Source organism: Loxodonta africana, chromosome X, assembly GCF_030014295.1.
Source record: "Loxodonta africana isolate mLoxAfr1 chromosome X, mLoxAfr1.hap2, whole genome shotgun sequence".
NCBI lineage: Eukaryota > Metazoa > Chordata > Mammalia > Proboscidea > Elephantidae > Loxodonta > Loxodonta africana.
The window spans coordinates 162252597-162274045 of NC_087369.1; the positions used below are offsets into that span (position 1 = coordinate 162252597).

At 39.6% G+C, this 21449-nt stretch overlaps 1 protein-coding gene across 4 annotated transcripts in view; it reads right to left on the reverse strand.

The window, feature by feature from the left end:
• Positions 1–20151, reverse strand: part of MCF2 (MCF.2 cell line derived transforming sequence) — a 62530-nt gene extending 42379 nt beyond the window's left edge. For 2 of the 4 annotated variants that reach the window (XM_064277647.1, XM_064277646.1), the window contains exons 1-6: positions 19763–20151; positions 18515–18629; positions 17296–17386; positions 3510–3629; positions 2532–2648; positions 667–816 (exon numbers count right to left, since the gene is read on the reverse strand). In XM_064277647.1, the coding sequence (XP_064133717.1) occupies positions 667–816; positions 2532–2648; positions 3510–3629; positions 17296–17386; positions 18515–18629; positions 19763–19871 (702 nt within the window). In that variant the 5' untranslated portion in view covers positions 19872–20151. Of the gene's footprint in view, positions 1–666; positions 817–2531; positions 2649–3509; positions 3630–12980; positions 13279–17295; positions 17387–18514; positions 18630–19762 lie in introns of those variants that run through there. The other 2 variants (XM_064277650.1, XM_064277649.1) reach the window with 1 other exon arrangement.
• Between the last annotated feature and the right edge of the window lie 1298 nt (positions 20152–21449).

A 21449-nucleotide genomic window follows, 5' to 3' on the forward strand; every position in this document is an offset into this window, starting at 1 on the left:
GGACCAGAAACCAGGCCTCCTGGCTCCTCATCAAGTTCTCCTCCCATTTCACACGGTCCTGGTGGTGGAGGTCAAAGCAGTACACCTGCCTGATTCCTGGACCTCACTCTTGCTTTTGAAATGAGAGGACCTTTCCATATAATAGACAATAAGGAGCCCTGGTGGCACAATGGTTAAGAGCTTGGCTGTTAATCAAGAGGTCGGCAGTGCAAAGTCACCCAGCAGCTCCACAGGAGAAAAGATCTGGCGATCTGCTCCCATAAAGATTACAGCCTTGGAAACCCTATGGGGCAGTTCGACTCTGCCCTATAGGGTCGTTATAAGTCGGAATCAACTAGATGATACACCAACCACAACAACAGTAACAGAAGAGAATACATGATAACAACAATGACTGTGGATTTCTTATTCTCAACATTTATAAATTATTGTATACAGATAAACGACTCTATAAGAGACTGCACCATTTACAAAGGTGACGCTTGAAGCCAAGATATCCAGGACATTTTCTGCTTGTAAAGTATTCTTTTTTATAGTTTGCTTTATAATATATAAATATCTTTTGTCTCCCTTACAACAATCAGTGGGAAATTGAATACACTAAAAACTCCTCTAGAAAAAGAAAGATGGTGGCAAACTATTGTTTATCTACTCTCTCAGCCTTACCTTCAACATGTGGTACCTTTCAGCACGAATGGCAAGAATTTCTTCTATTGCAGGAATCTCATCTGGGAGCTCTGTCTCTGCCAGTTCGGTCCCAAAGGACTGTAACATCTGAGCCATTTCCTTCACTGTGAGGGCAAAATTTTCTATAGCCTGCAAAGAGCCAGTGACCATTTTAATTCTACGGTAACTCTGCCAACATATCAAAACCTGGGTCGGTAATTGCGTTTACTTTATGTAGGTATGACAGCAAACACATACACTATGAACTCTCCTCTGCTAAGGAAATTTGGCCTTGCCCTTGGCAATCAACTTTAACTTTGCATCTAAGCCTCTAGGAAACGAAATCAAGGTTAAGAGTCTTCCTGAATGTCTTTTAACTAAAATCCTGTATTTATTTCTTGGACACCAATGAAAATTATTTCTTAAAGATGCCATGGACTGAGTAATTTGTTTCATGCTGTTGAAAAACACAAGTGTTTTCTTTATTCTCTTAAACTCTACAATTGGTAAAAGTGCCTTACACAACTTTATTATGAAGAGAGATGAGAACATCAAAGCCATTTTGTTTATTCTGATTTATAAATAAGCATCAGCATCCCAAACAAGGTGATGGACTAAGGAGACAGGGGAACTACTAGTCAAGAACAGTTAGCTTTGGGTACTGTAGATTGGAAGTCATGGTCCCAAAGACTCTATTGCCCTAAACTGTCCAGCAAGGTTTTGTTGTTCATTTTGTTTCAAAATCGATGGCTCACAGAAAGAAGGGCAAAATAATAGAGCCCATCTGAACCCTCTGTATACCAGTCAGCTCAAGGTACCTGTTCTTTTTTTTATAGCTGTATAGGTTATTAAAGACTGTTGTTGCTGTTAGTAGGTGCCGTCGAGTCAATTCCGACTCATGGTGACCCCATGTGACAGAGTAGAACTGCCCCAGAGGGTTTTCTATGCTATAATCTTTATGGAGCAGATTGTCAGGTCTTTCTCCCACAGAGCTGCTGGCTGAGTTCGAACTGCCAACTTTTCAGTTAGCAGCCAAGTGCTTAGCCATTGTGCCACCACAGCTCCTTTATTATTAAGACTAGAAAAATAAATAAATAAAACACTAGATGCTGCTAATTTTGCACAATGTACCTTCATCTGAATGAATAGGACTGTTGAATGAATAAGGGATAGGGATAAGAAAGAGCCTGAATTTAAACAAACATCATTAATTCCTCAGAAGGGTTCCCATATCACTAGCAGAATTTGACATCAAGATTCTCATACCACACCTATGAGGTGCAGGGCCTTCATCTATTTGTAAATTTCTAGAAGAGAAGAACTCTTTGCTGCAAATCTAATGGCCTCAGGAGCACCACTAGAATGATGAGATCAATAGTACTCCTTGCTATTACTGAGGGCTTGCTATCTGCCAGGCACTGTGCCAAACCTTTCACATTTGTGATCTTGTGTAAGCTTCTCAAGAGCCCGACGAGGTGAGGCATTACTGTTGCCATTTTAGAGTTGGGAAAACTAAGACTTGGGAGCGATTATATATCTTGTCCAAGGTCATATAGGTAAAAATCAACAGTGCCAGGGTTTGAGCCCACATCCCTTGTAACCTAGGTTACTATAGGGCCATGGGAGAGGGTGATTTAGAGTGTGATCTCCCTAGGCCTCAGCTTCAACTTCAATTGTCATCCTCAGTGACTCTTCATCCTTTCAAGATATTTCCTATGGAACAAAATCAAGATGTTGAGTTATGTATGTATTTGAAAAGCAGGAGCCCCAGAAACCTGTTTTTCCCAAAGAGGAAAAATTTCTCAAACTCGATTTAAAGGCTAGCATGAACTATAGGCTCTACAGTAAGGGCAAAAGCAACATACATTTCTGAAGATGATCCATTCACTGTGGCAGTACTGCAAGGTGCCGCCTAACTCAGGGGTTAATTGCTTGTCATCAATGTATGTCAGCAAATCACTAACTGAGCTCAGCATAACCACCTATATAAATAAGCAAGAAAGATACTGTTAACTGCCCTTCGTGGTATCCCTCCATCCACCTGTACAATGCACTTTAGTACGTATTCAGCAGAAAATGACCTTTCATAGATGGTTTGACCAGTTCTCTCCTGTACATCCCCCACACACCAGTATGCACTACCTTCTTCAGATAACAGTGGTTTTCATTTAAAAAACCATTTCTCTGTAAAGCAAAATTCATCTCCATAGAAACCAAAACACCTTATTCTCCTTCATCTAAAAGTTGCTGCTGTTAATGGCCAAGCTCTTGAAAGAACGTCATGCTCACACCAAAGTAAAAGGACATTATGTAGTGTTATCATTTATCAGACAGGACTGGCCTTTGCTCAAGTACCAAAATTTATGAGTACTGTACTCCGAACTCTCAAAATGTATAAAAATATCTTTAAAAAAGAACATGGTACTCTGAACTAGCTCAGGATGTAAGTTCACAGGAGTTCAAATACATAAAACACATACTCATTGCTACCAAAAAAAAAAAAAATTCCTGATTGAGGTTTCTTGGGGAATATGTGTGTGTGGACACACACACACGCACACATACATACATATGTACACACATGTATAAAACATATATGATATACATACTTTGCTAAAGGAATTGCTTTGCTACAAATGGATCAATCTATTTCTTTGTTAACAACAACGTGAAACGTATTTTTACAGTAGAAGCAGAAGTCTTCCAGGCTTTTCAAATTTACATTCCGGGAAGACATATTTTTCCTTTTAAATGCTTAGGTGAGTACAGGTGAAACATCAACAGCGTGGTATGAGGTGTTCATGAGAATTAAAGAAAAAAAAATTTAAATAATATACTCTTACCGGCAGTTTGAGCATGAAATCCTCCTGGCTAAATCGAAACCCAATGTCTGTGAAAGTTCGCTGAAGAAAACTGGTGGGACGTAGAACCAAAACCAAGTGCAGGTTCCCAGGGAAGGAAGCCTATCGAAAGAAAGAAAGAAATCTCAAAACATGCATTCAACCGAGCACATATCCGAAAATATGTAATTAAAGGAAAAAAATTTAAAGTCATAAACTCACATAAAGGCCAACACATCAAAAATGGGCATTGATAAAATCTTAAAACATGGAAATAGAAATAAAAATCATGTAAGGTCATCAAGGTCAGATCTTGCAAAGCTTCTAGCATGGAATTTTCTCACACGGGACAAGCAGATCCCATGTTATAAAAATTATACTCTGAGCGGCCATCTAGGACACTATATTCTACTTTGGTCAGTAGTGTCTGGAGTCTTAAAAGCCTGTCAGTGGCTATCTAGGATACTCTACTGGTCTCATCCCTTCAGGAGTAAGGAAGAATGAAGAAAACTAAACATACAAGGGAAAGATTAGTCCAAAAGACTAATGGACCACATCTACCACGGCCTCCAACAGACTTCTCTGACAGGGATCACAACAGAGGGTCCCAGACAGAGCTGGAGAAAAATGTAGAACAAAATTCTAACTCAAAAAGAAAGACCAGACTTACTGGCCTAACAGAGACTGGAGAAACCCTGAGAGTATGACCCCCAGACACCCTTTCAGCTCAGTAATAAGGCCACTCCTGAGGTTCACCATTCAGCCAAAGATTGAACAGGCCCATGGAACAAAACAAGACTAAAGGGCACACCAGCCCTGGGGCAGGGACTGGAAGGCAGGAGACAGGAAAGCTGGTAATAGGGAACCCAGGGTTGAGAAGGGAGAGTATTGACATGTCATGGGGTTGTTAAGCAGTATCATGGAACAATGTATGTACTAACTGATGAGAAACTAGTTTGTTCTGTAAAGCTTCATCTAAAGTACAATAAAAAAAAATTATACTCTGAAGATTCATTTTAAAGTTGGTTACCTGAACTCAAAGCTGCTTTTATTTCCTGAAAAAACAGAATTAGGAGATAGTTTCCTACGATAGCCGTAAAAGCTGTAAGGAAGCTGAAATTCTGTATGCTTGCACTAAACCACAGAAAACTGTATTATGGAAACATCCTTTTGCTTTCATCCAAGCAGCATTCACTGAGGTGAGGGTCTCCATGTGTCCACTCCGTGTATTTAAGTGAATGCTCATCTGGCCCTGTTAGACATTAGTGTACCAATGTGTACACAGGTTACTACAATATAGTGTACACAGGTTACTGAAATATACTCCCTGACAGTTTAATTGTGAGGATAGTGCAGGACCGAGCAACGTTCCACTCTGCTGTAATAAGGTCCCCATGAGCTGGAACCAATTCGACAGCACCTAACAACCACGACAACAGTCTAATAGCGGAGTGTATTAGGAATCAATAACACGCAGTATAATAATTTGACATAGCAATGACTGTGAGGATGGCACAGGACCAGGCAGTGTTTCAGTTCTGTTGTACCTCCGTAGGGTCGTTTTGCATTGGAACCAACAGGATGGCACCTGTTATGGATTGAATTGTGTCCTCCCCAAACATGTTGTAAATCCTAACCTCTGCCTGTGGTTATAATCCCATTTGTGAATGGCTTGCTTGTTATGTTAATGAGGAAGGATTAGGTTATGTCAATGAGGATTAGGTTATCTTTATTATGTTAATGAGGCAGGATTAGGGTGTCTCTTCAGTTAATCTCTTTTGAGATATAGAACAAATTAAACAAGCAAGCGAGAGAAGCAGAGATGGGGGAAGAGAGATGCCAAGCCACATGAAGATCCCCCAGAAGCAGAAACTCTAAGAGACAAGGGCCTTCCTCCTAGCGGACCGAGAGAGAAAGCCTTTCCCTAGAGCAGATGCTCTGAATTCAGACTTCCAGCCTCACAAACTGTGAGAAAATAAATTTGTTTGTAAAGCCACCCACTTGTGGTAATTCTGTTACAGTAGCACTAGATAACTAAGACAGCACCTAACAACAACATAACTTGACAAACGAAACAAAGGAATTAGCATAATATACAAGGAAACGTGGTACCACAGAGCCTTCTAGGTCTAAACCGACTCGTAGCAACCCTATAGGTCAGAATAGAACTGCCTCATAGAGTTTCCAAGGAGCATCTGGTGGATTCAAACTGCCACCTTTTTGTTTAGCAGGCGTAGCTCTTAAGCACTACACCACCAGGGTTTCCCTTCTAGGTCTAGGGAGGTCAAAAAGGGGAAATTAAGTGGGTCAGAATGTCATTCTAGTTCACCAGTGTTTCCCAAGCATCTAGAACAATGCCTGGCACATAGGTGGTCAAGAAATAATTGCTAAATGAAAGAATTCAAAAGAAACAATGCAAAATTAGTGAGGAATGGAATAGCATGGGCTGATATTAATAATAAACCACGAGGCATCAAATATTTACTCTGGGCTAGTATTTTGTCAATATGATCATCATAACAATCCTATGAAAGAGTTAGGCTATCCTCTTTTACAAACAAAGAAAGTGAGGTTCAAAGAGTTTAAGTATAACTTGCTCCCGCTGAAGAAGCCTTGATTTGAGCTCCTGATCATTCACTATGGCACTATACGATCTCAAGAGAAGAGGTCTCAGTCAGGAAAACTAGAGGAAAACGAAGCTGCAATGGGACGTGGTGCTGGAAAGATGGGCAGGAAGCAGATTGCGAAAGACCTTGCATGCCTTGCTGAGAAGTTTGGGTTTTATCTGGGAGGCAAGGGGAGTCTCTAAAAAGTTTGAAGCAGCAGAGCAACATGGTCAGATCTGCATTTTAGAATGATCACTTGGGCTACTCTGTGGGGAAAGGACTGGATCTGGTCAAGAGTGGAAGCACAGATGAGCTAGGAGACTGGTACAGGAATCCAAGCCAGAGATGGGGGTCGAATTTAGGAGGTACAATCAGCAGAACATGATGAAGGAATGTGTTTGATGAGAAAGGAAAGGCTAGGATGATCGGTCTTCAGACTTCTGGTTTGTGTAACTGGGTGAATGGCACAACCCCCACTGAGATGGGGAACAGGAGAGAAGCAGGTGTTAAGGAGAGGGATAAAAAAAGAGAAACAATCAGTTGCTATCACTTCTGACTTATAACAACCCCACGTGTGACTGAGTAGAACTGTGCTCAACAGGGTTTTCAATGGCTGATTTTTGGGAAGTAGATTGTCAGGCCTTTATTCCAAGGCACTTTGAGTGGACTCAAACCTCCAACCTTTTGGTGCATTATCATTTGCACTACCCAGGGACAAGGAGGGGGATAAGATTCTGATTTCCATTTGTGATGTGTTGGATTGGAAGATTCAGCAGGAAATCTAGATGATGTCCATCAGACGACTGTACGTACAAGTCAGGAAGGAAAGGAGTCAGGAGTCAGCTGCCCCCAAAACAGTCATGTAAAGCATAATCAAGCAAAATACATTTAAAAATTTTTCAATTCAGTTATCTTTCAATCATGTTGCAATATTAGTAACTGAACAAAGTTATACAACAAAAGGAGCCCTAGTGGTGCAGAGGATAAGAGCTTGGCTGCTAACCAAAAGGTCGGCAGTTGGAATCCACCAGCCGCTCCTTGGAAACCCTACGGGGCAGTTCTATTCTGTCCTATAGGGTTGCCATGAGTCGGAATTGACTCAACAGCAATGGGTTTTTGGTATACAACAAAAATTATTAAGACGTGTGTGTTTTAATGTACCTTGGATTCTTGGATGCAAGAACAAGCAGGTTTAGGCAGAAAAGATTAAGAAGGTAGGTAAAGGCTCACTTACAGGGAAGACTCTGACAGGGACCTGGGACTCTGGGCCTATTTTTAGGTTGAGAGCACTCATTCCACTTCTATTATCCACTTTGGGAGGTAAGCTTTTCTTTCACATGGGAAAGCTACCTGCGCTATTATTATACTTACCTGAATTCAGTTCCCTTCTTGACTCTTAAATGAAGTTGAAAGCATCCTACTTTCAGCAACATTTGAAACCAAATTACTTTTATTCTTCCATGAACTCTAGGTTGGTCTGCTCTCCCAGTCTTTCTTTCTCGTTTTCTCAGTATCTCCTTCTCTTACTTTCATGTTCTCCAGCACTGCCAGTTAGGAATTCTCCAGACACATGGCCCTGGGATGGCCTACTTAGAGCCCAGGATACTGCCTCATCTCTGAAATTGGGGGGGAATAAAAGGATACTAGAGGGACAGACAGACTCATGTGACAACCTTTGCGGAGGTGAGGAGGTAAGGCTCTGGTCTCTACTCTGCCATCCCTAGGAGACAGCAAGGCTGCCCCAGAAGCCAGGTCCAGGGGCAACAAGATCACACAAAAAACCAAACCAAATCCATTGCCATCGAGTCGATTCCGACTCATTGCGACCCTATAGGACAGAGTAGAACTGCCCCACAGAGTTTCCAAGGAGCGCCTGGTGGATTTGAATTGCCAACCTTTTGGTTAGCAGCCGTAGCACTTAACCACTACACCACCAGGGTTTCCCATGATCACACAACAGTGAACAAAGCAGAAAGGAGAGAGAAGCCAAATCACAATTCATAGAATTAGTAGGGAAGTGAGCTTCAGAGCGGGATTGAGGGTATTCAGATGATCTTAAATCAGGGATTTTATATTGGATGGTTATTAAATCATTCACTGTCTTGATTTGATAAAGTGGTTTATCTCAAACACTGAAAGCTATACAAATTGCTTCTAAAGATGATTCTACCTTCTTAATCAGATATTCTTAAGTAAAATCTTCTGATGATTCTATCATACATTCTCCTTCCTTAATTCCTTCAAAATGTTTAGTAATTCACTTGTCACAAAAAGCCTGCCAAAATTTGCATTTTTCAGGAAAATGCATTATCAGAGGATGAAAATTTCGTTTATTACCTGTATAATCCCATTTACAACGGTTTTCATTATAGGATAATTTTAGAATCTTTATTGAACTACCAAGCATATTATCCTCCTGCACAAGGATTCTTTTAATCCAATAGCTACTCTCCAATTTAGAAGCCATTTGGGGGAGTAAATAATTGTAGACCTCAGCTCTACATCTACTGAACAATTGGTTGGCACTCAAACACTTCATTTGGTTTTTAAGAGTTAGATTTAAAAAAAAAAAAAACAGTATCATCCAGTTCAGACCACAAATACTGTTTCCATCACCAAGGCCCATTACACTCACATGTGACTCCAATAGACTTGACTTGTCAATCCCAGTCCCATCCACTTAGCCCAGACCTTAACCACAGGTGCTTGCCAAACTGTAGCATTAAAGGTGAATCCCACAACCTCACACGAAGAACTACTTTTCATAGCTTCTCTTCTGCAGAACTAGAAAAACCCCTAAGGTGAAGAGGGTAGATGGGAGACTTGGGCAGGTGGGGGTGTCACTAATATTCATTGAATGTGTTGTTAGGAATTGTGCCCATCATGAGCACAATGACCATACTGTGCTAAGTGCTTTACATGAGGTAGATTCTATGTGCATTATTTCACAAGTGGAGAAACTGAGTGTGGCAACAGAGTAATGACCCCCCCCCAAAGATGTCCCTACCCTAATTTCTGTACCCTGTGACTATGTTACCTTACATGGCAAAAGGGACTTTGTAGATGTGGTTAAATTAAAGATCTTGAGATAGGGAGATTAATTAGCCTGGATTAATCTTGGTGGGCCCAATCTGATCCCAGAGAGAGGCAGGGAAATCAGAATGATTAGTAGAAGATGTAAGAATGAAAGCAGAGGCCAGAATGATGCGGGGCCACTAACCGAGGAATGTGGGTGGCCTCTAGAAGCTAGAAAAGGCAAAGAAACTGATTCTCCCCTAGAGCCTTCAGAGGAAACCCAGCCAACACTTTGATTTTAGCCCAGTGAAACTGACTTCTCACCTCTGACCTCCACAATGGTAAGATAATAAATGATGTTGTTTTAAGTCACTAAAGTGTGAGAATTTGTTACAGAAGAAATAGTAAACTAATTCACTGAGGTTTTGTGAGGTTAAGTCATTTTTCAAAAACTCCTAGCTTGTAAGTAGCAGAATTAAAACCTGAGTCATCTGACTGCAGAGCCAGACTCTTAAACTATAATTGAATATAGATAGATAGATAGATGATAGACAGATAGATGGTATGCTGACACAGACCCACCTTTACATTTAAGCCTTCCTTAATGGATAGCAAAAAGGATAAACAGGAGAACTTTGAAGCATAGTGGGGATGACACAAGGATCAGGTTCAAGGTCAAAAATCTAAATCTGAAACCTAAAGCAGAGGCGACAAACTTGAATGCCTACAATGTGTCAGGGAAATGATGTAAATGAGTGAAATAGGCGGAGTTTAATTAAAACGCTCCCTAAATGAGATGGTACAACCAGAATGTTCCTTAGAAGAGAGGATGGGGAGACTTTGACTCATATTTTGGACATGTTGTCAGAAGGGATCAATCCCTGGAGAAGGACAACAAGCTGGGTAAAGTACAGGGTCAGCAAAAAAAGAGGAAGACTCTCAACAAGATGGATTGACACAGTGGCTGCAACAATGGGCTCAGATATACCAACAATTATGAGGATGGCTCAGGACCAGGCAACATTTCATTCTGTTTTACACAACATCCCTATGAGTGAGAGATGACTTGATATCAACTAAGATAAGATGGAAAATGGCAACTGGTACTCTTCCTAGGTGTTGAGGAGCAATAGGAAATGGTGAGGACTGTGGAGAACTGGAGAGTATCTAAATTGTGGGTAGCAGGCACTCACGAGTCAGCTCTGGATAAATGAGGTCATGTGGGAAGGTGGGCCCAACACTGTAAGACCTTCCATTCTTAATAGAAGCCAGAAACCCAAATTTCAGTATAATACTCCCTGGTTTTTAAAGATAGGCAACAAATTCAAAGTTTTTTAAGACACTATATGGTCCTAACAGAACACATCTGTGGGCTGCCAGTGAGCAACCTCTAAAGTTTGATCTATAGCTGAACATGGGCCAACGTCAATACTATGTACCCTTCCTCTCCATGATTGCTGGCGATGTGAATCTGGAAGGGACAGAGCACTCCAGAAATTTTCACCAGACAGATCACAAGCATTTAACATAAGTTTGCATGTGTCTCTGTGAGCACACATATAGGCATATACAGAGACTGTCTTTTCTCTACAGAGATGTTGGCCTAACTAAAAGTTTTTAGATACTCCATTTTAAAGCTAGTGCTATGGATTGAATTGTGTCTCCCAAAATATGTGTTGGAGTCCTAACCCCTCTACCTGTGGAAGAAGCCCCAGTGGTGTAAGCCATTTGTGATCGACTGCTAATCTAAAGGTTGGTGGTTTGAGCCCACTCGGCAGTTCCATGTTAGAAAGGCCTGGTAATCTGTTTTCTGTAAAGATGACAGCCAAGAAAATCCTACGGAGCAGTTCTACTCTGTAATACACGGGGATGCCATGAGTTCAGGGCAGACTCGATGGCAGCTAATAACCACAGCAGCATACTTCTGGATGTGATGGAACATAATGACCTTCTATAATACATTCTAATATAATGTCAATGTGGCCATACCAGTATAGGGCATGACCTAAACTTAATTATTTCTGATTTACAAAAAGACCAGAACAGACACAGAGACAAGCACATACTGGGAAGACAGATGCCATGTGAGGATCACCAAGGACCAAGGAACGCTCAGGGCTACTGACAAGGAGGTAGTCAACATGCTGAGACCCTGATTTGGACGTTTAGCCTCCAAAACTGTGAGAAAATAAATTCTGTTCTTTAAAGCCTCCCACTTGTGGTATTTCTGTTACGGCAGCACTAGGTAACTAGATAGTATTTAAATGAACAACACATGTTGTCTAAGGAATCAGATGCACATATCTTCTGGCAAATAAAGTTCCAGACCACTGAGCTTTTCCGTTTTGGTTTGGGGGTGCCACAGTTCTAAACTCTTTCGTATGCTGCTTTAAGAATCTCTAATCTGTAAGGTTAAATAAACACGAACCAGCACGATTTCTATTTTCCCCCAAAATCAAACCTATAAATTGTTTTTGAGGACTTATCAAAAGAGCTGGGCAAGGGTCAGTTTTATTTTGTTGTTCTTGTTGTTTTGGTTTTAGCTTCTTGCATGCATTATTTTTGGAGTTCCAACATTTGACTGTTTGAAGGCTCCTGAGTAAAGATGAATATGCTCCTCAACTTCATAATTGTACAGCCCCACCACAGCCCTCTGCTCTTATTGATTTTCACTGTAATTGGCATGAAATCAGCTTCCTCTCCCCTTTCCCACCTAGAGATTCACTCCCTTCTATTCATACCTACCCCCAGATTGTCCAGGTATATGGACTTAGAGCAGTAATAACAACAAAGGCATCAACCTGTTACATCATTTCACCACTAAAGTCTGGAAATGAACCTTGTTTAATATTCTGCTGTGTGGTATCTAAGGCTCACTGTCATTCAACTAGAATAAAATTCCAACTGGGTTGTGTTCCTTATCTTACTTCGGATTCAAAATATCCTTTATTCAATGGCTGCTTCTTACTTTTTTGTTTTTTATTTTTACTGAGCAAGTATTTTTAGGAGCAAGTATTACATTTTACATCATAAAAAAAATCAATAAAACTATCTATCTTAAGTTTTGAAAGAAAAAGAGCAGCATTTAAAGCTTTGTCGACGACCAGTTAGTTCTTAAATGAGGTAGTGGTATTTTGCTTTTCTCCAAAATACATCTATAGGATCACTTTAGAAATTCACTGGGAAATTTAGCACTGGGATGAACTACTGAAGGGGGAAATTTAGTTAGAAGAATGTTTCAAATGTATATGAGAGGAGAAATTTCTAATTCCAGCCTATACAGAAAAGTTACCACTTTTCTTTTTCCTTCAAAAAAAAAAAAAACGTAATCAACAGACGAAAATTCTGCCTCTTTAAAGTTGGAGTTTGGGGAAGAATTGAAACCACCAAGATTTTCAATCATTATAGATTTTTTTTTAAAACAAAAATTTCGCTTGCACAGTAACACCCAAGAAGTGTGGCCTTTCGCAATGCTGATGAAACTGTCTCCAGACCTAAGCCCGGTGAAGGAATGGATGCATCCCTTTGTAAGATACTCTTTGGACTCGGGATTGAAAGCCAAACGATTCAAAATTGTTCAGAGTCCGAAACAAAGAGCGTGGCTAATGGAGCTTTCCCATAAACTTGATGCCATTTCAATTCTGAAATTCTACTTTCTCGCCTCCTGTAAATTCCCCTATGTCAACAGGACAGAAATCACATCAACGCAATCCATGCAAATACAAGTCTCCATTCTCGCCATCCGTCCTGAAAAGGCCCGTTCAGCAGTGTGTGCCGCTGCACCATGCTGCAGCAGCATCCCTGCACTTGAACTTCGGAATAGGCTTTCCAGGACTGTAGGCAGAGTCCTTACCGCATTCCTTCTGAACCTCATCTTGCCTCTCGGGGGATTTGCTTCTGCCATCTCGCCTAGACACAATTCCACTCTTCTTTTCCAATTGTCAGTACAACATTGATGAAATATGAGCTGCTTCTTGGGTGGGATTTAAAAAACAGCAGCCAAAAACCTCTATCAAAAAAAGCTACCGTAGCTGCTTCCATTACCACCGTGGCAGCAATGCAAAAACAAAAAAACAAAAAAAACCCACTATCCCCGATTAGTCAGCTGACAGATCCTTCCCTGCTGCTCATTGTAATTCAGAGTTCACACATTCCCCCAGTTACTTAGCCTGATGGGAGTGCCTGGATTCTCCCATGCTGGGCTGCCCGGGAAGATCAGGCAAATCCTAAGAGTGGAGGAAGGAAAGATCAACTCCCCTCCAGGAGCTTTGAGCAGTCAGCCTTGGTGGGGCTGGCTTGCTCCTCTGCGCAGTTTGATTTTTAAGGTGGAATGCTAAGAATCTTTGTGAAGGTAGTATTAACCGACCCGTTTTACTCTTTTCCTGCCCGGGTCTGTGACTTAAATCTCAATTCTGGGTTGTTGATTTGTTTGCTTTTAACCTTTTTATTTATGTATACTATTGAAACAGAAAAGCACACTAAAGTGTACAGCGTGACGAATTTTCACAAACTGAATACACATGTGTCCCCAGCACCCAGCTCAAGAAAAAAATACCACCAGTAACGCAGACGCCTCCCTGTGCCCCTTTCCAGCCACTACCCCTCCAAGAGTAACTACCAACCTGACTTCTGACTTCTAACCTGATTTTCTAATTTATATAAACAGAATCTACAGATGAACTCTTTGGATCTGGCATCTTTGGCTCAATGTTACATTTGTGAGATTCCTTAGTGTTATTTCATGTAGCCGCAGATAGCTTCTTTGTATTGCTGCATAATATTCCACTGTGTGAATATACCACCATCTAGTTTGCAGACTATTCCAAATAGTGCTGCTACGATTAAAAAAAAAAAAAAACCTGTTGCCGTGGAGTCAATTCTGATTCAAAACGACCCTATAGAACAGAGTAGAACTTCCCCATAGGAGCGCCTGGTGGATTCGAACTGCTGACCTTTTGGTTAGCAGCAGTAGCACTCGACCACTATGCCACCAGGGTCTCCCCATAAATATACCACAATCTATCCATTCTGTTACTAGTGGGCATTTGGATAGTTTCTACTTTGGGGCTCTTATGATTCAATTCTGTTTTGTTTTTTTTTTTTAATTAAATTATTTTCTGTTTTAGCCTTCTGAAAGGTTACAGTTTGTGAAATTTTGTCCTGATGATACTCGACAAAGAACATAACATGCAAACTTTCTAAGATGGATAGAATTCTCTCCCAAATGAACACAAAAAACAAACACATTGCTGTCGAGTCAATTCTGACTTTTGAACATTTCCCCAAATTCATAAATAAAAACAAATCTTGTCTCCTTTCATTAGTTAGGAAATATAACCTAACTGCAAAATTGTATTTTGGAATCTACAAAGTAGGGTCTTCAAATTGCATTGCATAATTATTTCAGACACACATTCAAAACAATACACCAGAGAAAGTTAAATACCTATGTGTACAATGGCAATTTTCACCAGGAATCATCTTCGAGTGCCAACTTTTCCTCTTAAAATTAGCTCGTATTCAACATTTACCTGTACTTCAGAAAGTGCCCAGCAGCTAGAAGTGGCTGAGATCATTAATGTACTCTTGAGTATGGGTATAGAATCTATGCCACAGGCAGAAACATCAAATGTTTTAGAAAGAAACAACACCCAAAACAACCTATAGACGGTTACAGGTCATCAGCCCCTGCACCCCATTCTCCCCATCACCATCAGCCTGGCAATTATGAAAATAAAGAGAACCTGAGCTCTGAGCTCTTTACTGAGCATCGTTAGTACTTACCACTGAGAGAGCATCCCCAGGGAGAAAAGGGGGAGTTTCACCCCTCTGTTGACCCCAAATCCATAGGATTAAGAAGTAATCATTTATTTGTCTTTTATGAAAAAGAAGACCTTGGTCCCAAGCAACCTACTTGATTAATAAAAATAAAACTCTACCACCAATAAACTGATACCATATGCCAAATGGGCACTCAATGAAAATTAATTAAATCAAACGGGTACAGTGTTGGCCAAAAGAAAAAAGCTGGGCAATAAAAAGCGTTTTATTGTAACAAGTGCTATGTTTAGTATAAAAGAATCAATTATTGGCATAAGCTAAGGTTTGCTCACCAAGCCCAAAGACTGGCCCTAAAAGGCCAGGGCAAGATAAATAGCATTTACTTCATTTAGCTCCATTGATGGGGCTCAGTAGTATATAGACAGCAGATGTCCTCTCTCCAAAGAAACTTTCCCTTTTTCTAAAGAGATCTTGCATTTATTTGTCTATGCACAAGCCATTTGGAAAACAACAGAAAGCAGCACAAATGGAAAAGGCACCATCTGGAATTCCTGATATTCCAATTCTTGCTCCAGCTTTTTTTGTTGTTGTTGTTACTTAGTTGTATGACCTTAGCTATGTCACATAACATTTACAAAGTGTGTATGTCTAACTACTTTCCTCATCTATAAAACGATTATAGTGAAACCTGCCTGCAGTACTTAACGAGGAAATTGAGAGAATCAATACTATTTAAGAAATTTCAGTGCTTTCAAAAAAGCAAAACTATACAAAGTCAAGGTTGTACTATTTGATTTCAGTAACCTCTGTGAATCTGGTGTAACTCTCTTCTCCATTGTCTACGATTACACACCTGTGTTAAACAAAAAAAAAAAAAAAAAAAAAAACCACTGACTTGCCCAGGATGAGGACTATTTCATGCCAGGCACTAAATGAATGAGGATCTCATTCATTTTACCACGTGCGTGCTAGTATATTTTTTTTAGTCGCATTGGCAAGATAGTACAGCAAAAAAGAACACCAGCTTATAAATCCAACAACCTAGATTTTGGTCTTGTCTTTGCAACTAATCACAGTGTGACACAATACCTGTCCAACCATCTTTCTCTGGTGGGAATGGCCTCCTGAGGTCAGTCAGGAGACAAGTAAGATTTTCAGGTGGCTGATGATGCTGGAATCTCAAAGAAAAAATATTATCAATTCCCAGCTACTCTGGGCTGATGGAGGAAGTTGGTTACATGGTAGTTCTACATACAGCCCTAAGCTTGCCAGCTCAGAAGGACTCACCCTTCCTCTTCTTCTGTGAAAGGGAAATGTCAGACAATGTCACTATATACTACCGAAAACCAAACCCATTGCCATCGAGTCAATTCCGATTCATATCAACCCTATAGGACGGAGTAGATGGACCCTATACCATTTCCAAGGCTGTAATCTTTACAGAAGCACACTGCCACATCTTTCTTCTATGGAACAGCTGTTGGGTTCCAAACACCAATCTTTTGGTTAGCAGCTGAGCCCTTACTATATACTAAAATGATTATAAATTAATAATGTATATACTAATGTTATAATGGAAACCCTGGTAGCACAGTGGTTAAGAGCTATGCCTGCTAACCACAAGGTCAGCAGTTCAAATCCACCAGGCGCTCCCTGGAACCCGTATGAGTCAGTTCTACTCTGTCCTATAGGGTAGCTATGAGTCGGAATCAACTCGATGGCAATGGATTTGGTTTTTTTTTTTTTTAATGTTATAATGTATATACTGATATAATATATATGCTAATAATGTAAACGGTCATCTTGGCTATGGGCAGGATTGCATCTCTGGTATTGTTTCCTTTAGGGAAATTGTTTTCTGTCTCTGGGCCTTGAGTAGAAGCTAGGGATTAGACTCTAGTAGTGGAGATGTCATTTTGCAGGTGACTCCCCTCCCTACTTTATCTCAGGGGAGAAAAAAGTCTAGAAAAATTGACATCAATATGTTAAAAGTGTTTATTTCTGGGTGGTTGGATTACTGATGACTTTTTTTCTCCTTTATACTTCCCCATTTACAATGAGTATAAAGAAAAGCTAATTCCATTCTGAAGAAATAAAAGTCCCCATAAAAACTTGCCTGACTCTGAAAGACATAGGAAACCATGAGTCTCTTCTCACTCACAACTGGAGCTACTAACCACCCATTCTTTCCCAACAGGCTTTCTTTTGAGTGAAGTTGTCTTACTCAACCTCCTCTACCAACTCTTCATCCTACCTTCCCACCTCATCATCGCGTCTATTTTTATTGTCTCCATCAGTATCAAATAATCTTTCTTCCTACCCTCCACAACAGAAAGTATAATATAAAATTAACATAAGAAGTTACTATAGAATGTATAGGCACTTACTGAAATTTTCTGTAGAGCGATTTTGAGAGAAGACCATGTATCCGATCTCCGATCCACAATAACGGTAAACCGGGAGTCAGATCCATTTTGCCTGGAAGATCAGAGGAAATAATAAGTTTTTCTTAGTAATAACCTGAATCTGCTAGATATGTCATTACTTCTGATTATTTCATTTATATTTGATGTCATGACCAAAGAGAGATTTGGATCCTCAAAGCTATCACAAACCACTACTTTGGAAAAGCAATTTGATTCCATACTCACCTCCTCACTATTGGAAATCTGTTTTTCAGCATAAAATGGCAGTCTTCTATATAGGCAAGTGATAATGTAATGCAGATGTGTAATTCAAATGATTTGGAAAACTGCAATCTTTGGTGTGGGAAAACTTCAAAGACAAAACCTGTCCTTCATGACACCAGACTTAACTTTGCATGGCAATCCATCATGAGCCAATGATCCATTCATTCAGTAAAACACTGCTAAATATACGTTCCTGTCTCTAGTCTGCATCTTGAGGAAATACGCTCTCATAAAAATAACAGGAATTTCATTTGTCCTAAAAAGACAACTTTCAAGCTTCAGTATGTGTACTATAAATTTAGTGCTCTAGGATTCGATTTCAGTTCATGAGACTCTTTACCAAATTTTACCACCCTAGATTTGTGCCCTCTTAGTCTTCAGGGAATCTTCAGGGTTAGAAACTAGAAAACATTTCCTTTAAAAAGTTCATCTTCAACATAAATATACTTTCTAAGGAGGCTTTTGAAAATTTCCCTTTTAAAGCATTCTAGCATCAAATTATTTTTAATATCAGAAAGTTCCTCTGACTCTCTCCCAATACCACTTCTGATTCTATTTAACATCTGTCTTCTTGCTTTATCCTTGGAAGATTGGCTGTCCCCTTTTAGGTAAATCTAAGGCTTTATGTACAACCACCACTCTCAACCCATGTTCCTCTTCATAGGGACAAATACTTCTAGATCCCCAATTTTTTCCACAGATCCTAAGTATAATTTTTTAGAGAACTTTGGTTGCTGTCAGTTTCCCTTTCTAAGTTCTATTTCTTATCATACCTGAATGTGGGTCTGCTGATTATTTGTAATATGATAATAATAACCCACCCAATAGTCACACTAATAACTCATTTTCATGTTTTACATTCAAATGGTTATCTGCTATAAAACAAATTGGGGAAAAAATGTAAAGAAATGCTTACTTTGCAATAGATGTCAAGTAAGTCAGCACTTTTGCTATTATTTCTTCTGGTATACATCTGAAATTACAGTTTTCTGGAAATGTAATTATCCATGCATTGTCCTTACCCCGGCCACCTGAAGCAGTATAACAAAATCACCAAGTTAACCATTTATGTGGCAGTGATGCAAGAAACAGGATTTTAGATTTGAGGGGGGCAGTTAGCAGACTATTTTGGGACAGTAAAACTTTTATAAGGGTAATAATTTCCACACAAACCAAATGGCAACAAGCTCCTGAAACTTTAAGTTTAAAAACTGGCAGAGTGGTTTCTAAATGAAAGGTAAAATGAATGAATATAGTCATAATGAAATTCCATATACTGCATATAATAAATGTGGTTGAAAAATAGCTGATTACCCAAATTGGACAACCAAGGGGATTTAGAAATAACTATTTCTATAACAATGTTATAACCTTAAATTCAAAATGAATGACTGCTTGACAACAAGTGAAAGCCTTGATATAATCAGCCTCTTAGAGTCATGGTGAACATGAAATGATACAGGCTAAAAACTATAGGAAAAAGGTGATGCTCTAATGGATTTGTGGAAGAAACAACATAGATGATAATAACAATAGTGGTATAGGAACCTTACTAAGGTAGAAATTAAATGTGCAAAAAAAAATGACAATAGCAAAGGAGATAAAATGGGATGATAAAAAAATATTTAATCTGAAAAAGAGAGAAAAAACAAAGAACAAATGGGACAAATAGAAAACGAATAGTAAGATGGTAAATTTAAACACAACCATATGAATAATCACATTAAATATTAATGGTTTAAGCACCCTAATTAAAAGGCAGAGATTATCAAATTGGATGAAGAGCAAACCCAACTATATGCTTCCTACAAGAAAGGCACTTTAATTATAAAGGCACAAATTATTTAAAAGGATGGGAAAAACTAACACTAGTCAAAAGAAAGCTGTGGTGGCTATGTTAATATCAGACAAGATAGATTTTGCAGCCAAAAATATCACTAGAGATTAAGATCACTTAATAATGATAAAGGGGTCAATTCATCAGGAGGATGTAACAATCCTAAATGTTTATGCGCCTAATAACAGAGCTAATAACAGGGAGAGGTGTAATACCATAGTTACATCATTAAAAACATATAATGCTATTTATATAAGAAGGACCAAACTGACTTGTTAATTGAGTCATGCATTTACCTCAAATAAAGATATGAGGAAAGTTGCTTACCAGACAAGAAGGCAATGTCTTGCATCAAGAAATGACTGATGTCCTTTACTGGGAGCAGCAGCTCAGTTTCTATGAAAGACAAGAAGGTGGGGGGGGGGACGGCATTCATGTGAAAATACAGCTAGAACCATGCTATGTACAACTTCTTGACCTAAAAACAGCTCTGGAGCCCTATAGCTCTGTGTCCACAGACATACTGCTGATTTTCTCCTCTTTGCTCCTCTCAGCTACAGGGCAAGGAAATCATGTTCTTGAAAATATGGCTGGCTAAGGAGGACCAATGACATACTTCTCAAAATCTATAGGCGGGACATAAACTACTCTCACTCACCAGAAAGCCAAGGGCAAAAGGTACAATCCAGGACATCTGGATATCTATGAAGGGTAGATAGCCGTGTAGAGATACTGTAGCGGACTATCCTCTACTGCCAATAATATTGCCTTTCATTCTGCAAAGCATTACTAGTGTATTACAGAGTGCTTTTAGGATCTTTTATCTTATAGGATGCTTAAAATAACTCTGAGGCAGGTGTTATTATCCCATTTTATGAATCAGGAAAAGAGAGAGAGAATAGTGGAGTGGTTAAGCATGTAGGCTTTTGACTCAAGCAGACCTGGATTCTAATCCCAACTTGGTGCATTTTCTGGCTGTTCAAACATGGGCAAGTTTCTGAACCCCAATTTCCACATCTATAAGCTGGACATAATAATACCTACTTTACAAGGTGCTGTGCTAAGTAAATGTAAAATACCTAGCACAACAGTAGGTATTCAATAAACAAGACCATATTTAACTCTTTTTATCATTACAGATGGTAGAGCGTCCATGCACTGTTCAATGGCTTAGTTTGTCCCAGATCTTATGTGCTAACTTGTACGGTTCAATTCTAGTGAACTCAACAAGGGCCAAAAATCAAAGTTCATTTCTTCCTCTGATCCACGAGCAGGGACAACTTGTTAAGAGAAAAGGGGACATCAAACTAGGTTATTTTGGATTGTGGGTTTTAATGCTTAAAATTCCACGTCTCTTACAGAAGCCCTATTTCCTAGCTACTCTCTCATACAAGAGGCCTTCAAAGACCTAGTCTCTGCTGGTGACAGGACTACGACACATGACTCTGCTCAAGGGCATAAAGAAAGCCAGTCCTAATGAGCCCACACTAGACAGGGGAATAGGGTATCTGTTACAGAATGACATTACACATAACACTCTGCCCCAATTTCAAATATAAAACAATCAATTGGCAATTTTATTTTCATAACATACATGCCATTATAAATCCACAATTTGGTGAGATAGAAAAATCAATTCCTGAAAATAACCTGAAATTAAAAAAAATTATATCCTGGCTCCTGGTATGCCCCAAGTCAAGGCACGCACATTAACTTTTTGTGTCTTCACCTCCAGACTGCAGAGCACAATTCTTTTTTCAAAGCTACACGTTTCCTCAGATACAGGAATGTGCTTATGACAGCCACAAACACGTCTCACACACTGAGATTTTTAGGCATGGAGGAAGGGTGACAATAGGAGTAACGCAAAAAGGGCTAGAACTCTTTCTGCCCTCAGGAGACTGCCAAAGTGGCAATGCCCATATTTGTTCTACCTTTTAAATGAGAGAGCATTAAACCCAAAAAACCAAACCTGTTGCCTTCAAGTCGATTCCAGCTTATAGCAACCCTACAG